This window comes from Pseudophryne corroboree, chromosome 10 (assembly GCF_028390025.1).
Source record: "Pseudophryne corroboree isolate aPseCor3 chromosome 10, aPseCor3.hap2, whole genome shotgun sequence".
Lineage (NCBI taxonomy): Eukaryota > Metazoa > Chordata > Amphibia > Anura > Myobatrachidae > Pseudophryne > Pseudophryne corroboree.
In genome coordinates this window covers 173,951,305-173,962,082 of record NC_086453.1, presented here as the reverse complement: position 1 = coordinate 173,962,082, position 10,778 = coordinate 173,951,305, and the positions used below count along the sequence as shown (strand labels likewise).

At 44.2% G+C, this 10,778-nt stretch overlaps 1 protein-coding gene across 2 annotated transcripts in view; it reads right to left on the bottom strand.

Moving 5' to 3' along the window:
- Positions 1-539: 539 nt before the first annotated feature.
- RIMKLA (ribosomal modification protein rimK like family member A) overlaps positions 540-10,778 on the bottom strand; it is a 477,074-nt gene continuing 466,835 nt past the window's right edge. Inside the window, exons 1-2 of one of the 2 annotated variants that reach the window (XR_010188621.1) lie at positions 3,541-3,606; positions 1,128-1,214 (exon numbers count right to left, since the gene is read on the bottom strand). Coding sequence is in view for 1 of the 2 variants with exons in the window: in XM_063942942.1 (XP_063799012.1) it covers positions 766-1,214 (449 nt within the window). In the remaining variant the exon portion in view is untranslated. Of the gene's footprint in view, positions 1,215-3,540; positions 3,607-10,778 lie in introns of those variants that run through there. The other variant, XM_063942942.1, reaches the window with a different exon arrangement.

Genomic DNA, 10,778 nt, shown 5'->3' with positions numbered 1-10,778 from the left:
CCGGGCACAGTATCCTAACTGAGGCTTGGAGGAGGGTCATAGGGGGAGGAGCCAGTGCATACCACCTGATCCTAAAGCTTTATTTTTGTGCCCTGTCTCCTGCGGAGCCGCTATACCCCATGGTCCTGACGGAGTCCCCAGCATCCACTACGGACTACGAGAAATAGAATTATTGGTAAGTAAATTCTTATTATATATATATAAAATCGGGGGGGGGGGGGGGGGAAAGAGATATCACTGTACCGGGCCCCAAGATTTCTATTGCTGACCCTGATCCCACACACACCCAATCTCCCCTGCTTATACCTGTGTTCAAATACATTGCTGCCAAGCTTCCTGGGGAAACTGATGATAAATATTGTGATATGGCAGAGAGATTTTGCTTCTTTAACAAACATGATTAACAAGATCATCTTAATGAACAAAATGATATATTATTATCAAATAAACAATATGTTTGGACATAAAAAAATAAATAGATGAAGAATGAAAGTTTTTTGACATGACCATCCAATTTTGTTTTGTAATTTTATGTTCCTCTTTAAACAACCACTTAGCATTTCACACTTGCAAATAAAAAAGAAATGATCATTCTTGTTACCGATGAGACACGGAAGCAGCATTATTAAAATAACTTTTCAGCAGTAGAGTGGCTCAGAACATATTTCTTTAATTCTTTGCAAGCCCCTGCAAAGCCGAGTTGGCCACTGTGATTTATTTTATAATTGCATTAATTTACATTAAACATAAAAATGGAGAGGTAGTTTACTTGGTAACATCATTATAGATGCTATCTGTCAGTACTGGGGAACATGGCTTTGGCACATTGATAGAATCCCTGATTTCCTCTACATCAGAAGCACTATTACTACAGCTTAATCCATCACTTGTAGTATAAACGCTGGCAGAGGCTTGTGCTTTTGTCTTATTGATTTCTGGGGGGATGGAGACTGCAGGTAACAGAGGCATTTCTTTTGATGGCCTACTTGGGAGTAGGGATATTGCATAATCTGCTATAATACCACCAAGATCTAATTTACATGCTTGGTCAAATTCTGTAAAACCAACATTTGCATTAGCTTCACAAACCACAAAAGAACCATTATCCTTTAAAAGAAGGTCGATGCCACATATATCCATTCCAAGAAGGGTAGACACTTGCAGAGCTAACAGTTTTCCTTGTGCACTGAGAGGGAAACTTGTACCCACACCACCTGTAAGATACAACAGTGCAGAATAATAATGGACAGGCCAAATAACCATTTCACAGTAATGCACATAAAAGTCTGTTTATTTTGAGCTCAGCAGGGTACCCAAAATATCTGAAATGTTCCTTTATGCAAAATATGTTCTACAGTCTATCTGTCCGCTCCTTCCACAAAGTTACCTAAAAGACCAGGAGGGAAATTTACTTTATTATTATCACTATTATTTTTTTTTATGAGGGGCTGATTGGGATGGAAAACCAGCCCGGGAAATTTCTGGAAGCAGCCCTAATGGAGACAGGGGGGTATATGCAATTGCAGTCGAATTCCCGAAATTGTCAAAAAACAACTTTTTCGCCCCCCAAAAAAATTCGACAATGCAATTCAGTACTTTCCGTCAAAAAAACGGACTTTCAAAATCCGACTTTTTGAAATTCGACATTTGTCAAATTCGACATTTCTGCAATGGTACAAATGCGGCAATTCGCCAAAGGTATAATCAATTGAAGTTTGGAAATTCGACAACAGTGCTTTTAGACAGTAAATTCGTCATTTTCAATCCGCCACACTTTGGTGGCGGAATCTAATAAAAAAAATTTAAAACATGTTTTTTTTTGTTTTTTTTTTATTGGTAATAGCATATCTATTTATATTAGAAGGGATTAGGTACTTGGTTTGTCTATTTTGGAGGCACAAGTATTATTTATATATTTTAAATTTTTTTTTTAATGGAATGGTAAAAACCCGAAAAAAAATGGCGTGGGGTCCCCCCTCCTAAGCATAACCAGCCTCGGGCTCTTCGAGCCGGTCCTGGTTCTAAAAATCCGGGAAAAAACTGACAGGGGATCCCCCGTATGTTTAAAACCAGCATCGGGCTCTGCGCCTGGTGCTGGTGCAAAAAATACGGGGGACAAAAAGAGTAGGGGTCCCCCGTATTTTTTACACCAGCATCGGGCTTCACTAGCTGGACAGATAATGCCACAGCCGGGGGTCACTATTATACAGCGCCCTGCGGCCGTGGCATTAAATATCCAACTAGTCACCCCTGGCCGGGGTACCCTGGGGGAGTGGGGACCCCTTCAATCAAGGGGTCCCACCCCCAGCCACCCAAGGGCCAGGGGTGAAGCCCGAGGCTGTCCCCCCCATCCAAGGGCTGTGGATGAGGGGCTGATAGCCTTGAGAAAAGTGTAAGAATATTGTTTTTTCCAGTAGTACTACAAGTCCCAGCTAGCCTCCCCCGCAAGCTGGTACTTGGAGAACCACAAGTACCAGCATGCGGGAGAAAAACGCGCCCGCTGGTACCTGTAGTTCTACTGGGAAAAAATACCCAAATAAAAACAGGACACGCACACCGTGATAGTAAAACTTTATTACACACATGTCGACACATACATACTTACCTATGTTCACACGCCGACCTCTGTCCACTTGTCCAAGTAGAATCCACGTGTACCTGTGAATAAAATTATACTCACCTCAATCCAGTGTCCAGCTTATAATGCACGTACTTGGCAAAAAACAAAAACGAACACCCGAACCACACGGACTGAAAGGGGTCCCATGTTTACACATGGGACCCCTTTCCCCGAATGCAGAGACCCCCCCGTGACTGCTGTTGGTATATATGCGGGCGTCCAAATGTGCAAGGACTAAGACGCCCACTTTCACACACATTGTTTCCCCACTGAAAAAAAAAAACCCATGCCCCTGCGTTTAAAACAAAACAAACAAACATATTGCCGCCCACAGAAGAAAAATAAACCACATTGGCCCCCACAGGAAAAGACAAATACATTTGCCCCTATAGGGAAACAAAGAAAACATATTGGCCTCAATAGAAATAAATAAAACACATTTATTTATACCTGACAGGAAAATACTGACACACCCCCTCATCCTGAGCACACTCACACATCCCTTCCCATGCGGCCTGCGCTCGATCACACTCACACACTCTCTTACCATAGCGCCATATTAAACTTTACCCCCTGCTCTGACTGTATTACATCAGCACACACCCCCACCTACCACACACACTTCTCCTTAGTCCAGTCCTTAACATGATGAGTATATGAGTAAATGCCTCTGCACCTTGAAGAAAGCGGAATATTGTTTTAATCTATTTCAGATAGTGTCCATTTACATTTTTAACTAAGAACTTTCTATGTGCCCTATGGTCACTTTTAACATAAATTCAACACCCCTGACTGATTTACATGTGCTGCACAGTAGATTGTAGATGTTTATTAAATACAGACACGATTCCCAATATAACAGCAGCAGACTTTGAAAAGCAGTGCAAAGCCAGCTGTGACCACACCTGTAGTTTACTGACCCAGAGTGCAGTCTCACTGGCTGGGCCGGCCGTGGATCTGCAGCAGCTTCTCCTCTCCCTCTCACAACAGCAGCAGCAATGTGAGCTGCAGTCCTGTGTAGCTACACCCCCTGACTGAGTACCGTGTAGCCCCACCCCCTGCTGAGTTCCTGTAACAATACGCAGCTGATGCTCCCAGCTAACTAATACCAGAAGCGCAATTATTAATATTATTGTTTGAAACTTATAAGTAATTGATTACAGCACCAAACAGATGCTACTGCCTTGTATTTCTATAGCACACATTTGATACTTATAGCTTGACTACATAGTATTTCATATAAGTAGTTTTAAAATCTGAATTAAGGGCCTGATTCAGGTTTGTTAGCAAAGCAAAAATCATACTGAGCAAAACCATGTTGCACTGCAGGTGGAGCAAACATAACATATACTTCAATGAGGCTCTCAGGACCCACTTCTTCATCAAACCCTGCCAAATCTCATCCAATCCCGCTGTTCCACGCTCTCTGTCCACCCCATCTGTGTCACCCCTGTATGTCTGCCCCTCTCCTTTAGAATGTAGGGGGTCATTCCGAGTTGATCGCTCGCTAGCAGTTTTTAGCAGCCGTGCAAACGCTATGCCGCCGCCCACTGGGAGTGTATTTTTGCTTAGCAGAAGTGCAAACGTTTTTATCGCAGAGGGCTTGCAAAAATGATTTTGTAGATTCAGAGTAGCTAAAAACCTACTCAGCGCTTGCGATCACTTGAGAAAATTCAGTTCCGGATTTGACGTCACACACCCGCCCAGCGTTCGCCCAGCCATGCCTGTGTTTTCCCTGGCACGCCTGCGTTTTTCCGAACACTCTCTGAAAACGGTCAGTTGCCACCCAGAAACGCCCACTTCATGTCAATCACTCTGCGGCCACCAGTGCGACTGAAATGCATCACTAGACCCTGTGCAAAACTGCATCGTTCGTTGTGCCCGTACGTCGCGCGTGCGCATTGCACTGCATACGTATGCGCAGAACTGCCGGTTTTTAGCCTGATCACTGCGCTGCGAACAAATGCAGCTAGCGATCAACTCAGAATGACCACTGTAAGCTCTTACAAGTAGGGCCCTCGTCATGTGCTTATCCATTTCTTACTTTAACAATCTTCAACTACACCAAACCCCACGGTTTTCTGCCACCCTGATAATTCATTCAGTGTCATCTGCTGTTGTAGCTATGTTTATTTACCCTGTAATATATTCCTATATTGTCTTTAGCTGTAAGTCACTGTTTTCCAGTTTTGATGATTCATTTATGTACTCTGTAATTGGGCGCTGCGGATCCCTTGTGGCGCTATAGAAATAAATAATAATAATAATCGTAATAATAATGTTCAGAGAGTTAGATTTTGGTGGCTTATATTTTTTCTGTGCAGGGTAAATACTGTCTGCTTTATTTTTACAATGCAAATTAGATTTCAGTTTGAACACATCCCCACCCAAATCTAACTCTCTCCATCTGTCCCATCTCCCGAGCAACATGGTTTTGTTCAGTTGTGTGCTTTTTTGCTTTGCTATCAAACCTGAATCAGGCCCTAAGGCAGGAAAATACTATGAATACTGTGAGACTGTCCTCTCACCATTTGATTGGTGCCCTTCTGTTGTGGGAGGAAAGCTTTCGAGGGTAGCGTGGAACTAGTGTGATCAACTGGTAGCATAAATACGGATTCAGTATGGTTTACCGACGGACGGGATGCCGACTGTCAATATCCAAACAGCGGCATCCCGCCCGCCAGCATGCTGGTAGGGGGGCAAGCGCAAAGAGTCCCCTTACAGGCTTGCTGTGCTCGCCACAAGTCCGTTACCACTGTATGGGTGTCCTGGACATTCACGAGTGGGAATTGTCCTGTTGCACCAGGATTCCGGCTGGCGGCATTGTCGGCTTTCAGGATTCCGGCATCGGTATCCTTGTCATGTCCCACGATATATGTGTTTCATGTGTTGTCATGTTTTTATTGCAGAGCTTTGCATTTTGTTAAAATTTGTCCCTCCTGATTTCCTGTAGCCAGGTTCTGATGTCATTAGTCCTGCCCTTATCCTGTCCTCAGCTCTGTGTGTGTCTGCCATTTTAGATTCTGACCAGCTCTGGTAAATCATCATCTTTTCACCTACTGCTGTTTTGTACATAACTACAAGAATACCAGCTTGAAATAAACCCTCATCTGGATTCTTCACACATGTCTCGGGAGTTTGTCACAATCCGGGTATCTGGACGCCATTACCTGCCTTTCAGATGTCTCCTGAGGCTCGCTCAGCGTTCCAAGGCCGGATCTCATCTGTGTCCACATACTGCACATCCCTCCTGTCACGCTGAGATGCTGCCACAGCGGCGCCATGTTTGAATCCTGCATGGCGTCTACCGTTCTCCGCGGCCTCCGCCGCCGCTCCTGTGTTATAGGTGCAGGTCGTCAGTGTGGTGTTCCATGCCTGCCGCGGCCTCCATTGTCATCCACGAGTATCAGCATACATTTCTCAGTCTGACGTCTCCTGTCCTCTGCGGTCGGCGCCGCCATTGCAGTTATGTTTCCACATGGTTTCCTAAACCAGTTTTCCCTCCAAGTTCTAACATGGGCGCAGCCATGTTGGATTCAATCACATGCTTCAGTTCCTCCAATCCACTGCCTCTGGAAATCTGCATAATTGCCCAGCCAATACCTGCATTGCTGCAGGTATAAGTATCCTGTGCCTGGGCCAGGAAATGGTCAGTGCTTTGTTTGTCATATCTTGTTCCAGTCTCTCTCCTGTGGTTGTGTTTCCAGGTTCCAGCTCCTGTCTCCAGCATCCACTAAAGAGACCCGCACCTGCCTACCATCCTGCGGTGCAGCCTGACTCTGCAGTCCTCCGTGGCTGATCCAGTTTCCAGCTTCCAGCTATTTCATCTGCTTCCAGCAGTATCCACTACCACCGGTAATCTTCCTTCAACTTCTCTATTTCCACGCTCCCTAGCATCTTATTATATTCACTCAGTGTTTCATCACCTGGCTGGTTCCACCCAGTATTCATTCAGTGACTTTTTCATCTGGCTGATTCCATTCCGCATCCACTCCGTGTCTTACCACCTGGCTGGTTCTATCCAGCAATTACAACAGCTGATTCAAGTTACCAGCTTCATCTGTTCCATCTACTGGCATGTTCCTTGGATATCTTCACTACTACAGCCAGGCCTGGTAAGGTTATTCCATCTAAGGACTTTAACAACTGTTCTTAACCTACCAGTGTCCTGTGAAACCATTTCATGGTCAGAGTGCTCCAGGAATCATATTATTTATCATTGCCATTTTTATTATTTGCTGTCTGTTGTTACATGGAGTTTGTCAATAAACTTTTAATTTACTTTTACCTGGTTGTCATGGTCACACCTTCGGGTTTCCTTTTAACACTTATATGTCCAGGGGTCTGATTAAACCTCCCCGGTTTAAGTTCCTCTCAGCCCCTACAACTGAGGCTTCCTCCTGTCAGCTAAAACCCTCAGTTGTGACAGAGTTGAGTTGACACTATCTGACAAGGTCTCTTGGTGTGAGTACTGGTTAATGTAGACATATACCCAGAGTAACTGTCTGAAGAACACTACACTTACAGCCTAGTTATTGAGTCAGAATAGTGAAAAGATGGTTGATAAAAACTACCAGTAAGCCAGTTGCAGCTTCTGCAGATACAAATACATAACAAGCTTGCCTGTAGTGTAACAGGAAATCAGTGTTTGCAGCTATAGCACAGCTCATTATAGCATAACCAGCTACAAACTTACTCTAGCTTTATTCAGATCCATTTTCCTGTGTACTATCATGGCTGAAGGAAATACAATTCCGGCTATTCAGGATGAGCAATGTCTACAATCAGAACAAGGAGAAGTTATGGATCTCAACCTGCAGTCTAACCGCCCTGCAAAGCCTACATGGAAGGTAAAAGAGAATCTTGAAGGTAGGAGACATGAACTTTCTTCCACTGTTCTAAACTTATGGCAATAATTGCAAAGTCATATGTCCACCATTTCTCAGCCTGTTTGTGATGTGTCACCGCTAGAGGTCGCACTAGGAAAGCTTTGTTCAGTATATGAACTTTATAAAGTGTCAAGTAAGGAATATATAAGCATTTTGAAGAAACTCAATAGCCAGGATTCTTTAGAAGAACTGCAAAACTTTAATCGTCTTAATTTGGATCGAGACAGTCTATTGCGTGAGGTTAAGTCTAAGACAGCAGCCAGAATTGCACAATTATTGGAAACATCATCACGCATTTCTGTGTCCACCAGGCGTTCAAAGCGATCATCTAAGTCACGAAGCTCAAAATATTCCATGTTCAGCGAACAACTTATAAATGCATGTGCAGAAGCAGAGACTGCTAAAATACAAGCCGATTTTGCACAACGGAAGGCAGAATATAGAGCAGCACATGAAAAGGCAAAAATGGAATCTAGAGCAGCACGTGAAAGAGCAGAAATGGAAGCTCTAGAGAAACAATGTGAGTATGCCACAGCAATGGTACGGTTAAAGGTTTTGGAACAAGCTGGCAGTGGAAGTGACAGCATCACTTCAAGTGATGTGGAGGATCCTCTTAAGCGCACAAGAGACTACGTCCTAAGTCAAAACAGTGAACCCCTGATTGCTGCAAACATTCCTGACAGTGCAGACATCCTTCCAGGGGACATCCTTCCAGAACAAAAAGACTCCGATCCCTATGCAACACGCCACATCCAAGGTCAGTACAATGCACAATCACTTGGTCATCCTGACCAATTTTCACACACCACAGTGCACCAAGGCCCAACACCTCAACAAACTCAATATACAAATGCCTGGTCACAACCCAATATGCCAGTAAGTCACCAAATCCCTGGCAACCACACAGTTCCACATGCAACGAGACCTACAGACCTTAAACCAGCTCTTAGGCTGAATGCCTATGCACCGCCCTATCTCCCTATGTCTCTTACCCAGAACACCACAAATAATATGAACAGCACTACACAGCCAGCAATTCCTTGCCCAAAGTCAGAGAAAACAGACATGTCAGACTTTGCAAGATTCATGGTTCGTCGTGAACTTATTAAGACCAGCCTCACTAGGTTTGATGACCAGCCTGAAAACTACAGAGGTTGGAAATGTGCCTTCAGATCCACAACTAATAACCTTGGTATTACTGCTGCTGAAGAACTAGATCTGCTGATCACGTGGATGGGCCCACAGTCTACAGAACGTGTCAAGAGACTCAGATCCATCCACATTGATAATGCTACGGCAGGCCTCATTGCTGCTTGGGAAAGGTTAGAACGAAGCTTTGGAAGTCCTGAAGCCATAGAGAATGCTCTGTTTAAATGGCTGCGGGATTTTCCAAAAATATCCGGCAAGGAAAATGAGAAATTCCAAGAACTCAGTGACCTACTCTTTGAACTCCAGCTGGCCAAAATGGACACTCACTTACCTGGCCTCAGTTACCTGGACACAGCTCATGGGGTAAACCCAATAGTTTCCAAGCTGCCATACGGTATTCAAGAAAGATGGACTACACTTGGGTCAAGATATAAAAGAGAAAATCGAGTCTCCTTTCCCCCCTTTTCTTACTTCTTCGAGTTTATGAAGAACATTGCGGAATCCAAGAATGACCCAAGCTTCTCCAACAGTGAGTCAAGTCATCCTGGTTCACCTACCCCCAAGTTTGACAGCCCACGCTCTAACTACAAGAACCACAGAGGTCCAGTATCAGTGAAAAAGACTGAAATCCTTCCCACACCAGCATCAGCTCCTGTCAAGAGCAACCAAGGTGATAGGATCGAAAACCCCAACCGCATGTTTCCCATTCATAAGAAGCCACATCCACTCAAGAAATGCATTGGTTTCAGAAAGAAACCCCTCCAGGAACGCAAGGAACTTCTAAAGAATTTTGGGGTATGTTTCAGATGTTGTGTTTCTACTGAACATTTTGCTAAGGACTGTAAAACTGCTATTAAGTGCATAGAGTGCGGTTGTGAGGACCACATGCAGGCACTTCACCCATCTCAACCCAATACTACACCCCCTGCACATTTTCCCTCTGCACCAAGGCATGGCGGGGAGAATGCAGATCAAACAGCAAGTCCTACTACTGTATCTTCTTCATGCACTAAAGTCTGTGGGGAAGATCTCCGGGACAAGTCTTGTGCAAAGATATGTCTAGTCAAAGTATACCCCAAGGGACAGCCAGAAAAGACTCTAAGGGTGTACACCATCTTGGACGACCAGAGCAACCAATCACTCGCAAGATCAGAACTCTTTGATCTGTTAAACTTAAAGGGAGATGCTTACCCTTACACCTTGGGTACCTGTAGTGGAATTACAGAGGAATCTGGAAGAAGAGCCAGTGGACTGGTTGTAGCTTCTCTCAAGGATGATCTTGAGATACCCTTACCCACACTTGTTGAATGTAATGAGATACCATCCAATGAAGAGGAGATTCCTACGCCAGAGGCCGCTCTTCATCACACTCACCTAAGGCCTATATCCAATGAAATACCAACCCTTGACAAAAATGCAAAGATCTTACTTCTGCTTGGTAGAGACATTCTCAGGGTACATAAAGTACGTCAACACATCAATGGACCAAATGATGCTCCATTTGCCCAACGTCTTGATCTAGGCTGGGTTATCATAGGCAATGTCTGTATAGACAAGATGAAGACGCCTACCAAGATTTCCTCATTCAAGACAAACATCTTGCTTAATGGTTGCAGCACCTGTTTTCAGCCATGCCCACATCATTACTGGGTGAAAGAGAAGCTGGGCAGCGGTAATTCGCAGCATAGCAATCAAGATAACATGAACATGGTCCTGTCTTGGGAAGACAGTCTCGGATCGACAGTGTTCAATTCAACAAGTGAGGACAACAAGTTAGCATCTGTGAGAGAAGATAAAGAATTTCTCAAGATTATGGACAAAGATTTCACTCAAGACGATTCCAACAGCTGGGTAGCACCTTTACCCTTCCGCTTTCCAAGAGTTAAACTACCAAACAATCTACAGCAAGCAGTTGCTAGATTTTCCTCTTTAAAACGAACTCTAAAGAGGAAACCAGAGATGGAAAAACATTTTGTGGATTTCATGCAAAACATATTTGACAGATATCACGCAGAACCTGCACCACCAGTAAAGGAAGGAGAAGAATGCTGGTACCTTCCATCCTTTGGCGTGTATCACCCATGGAAACCCAATCAAATTTGAGTGGTTTTTGATTACAG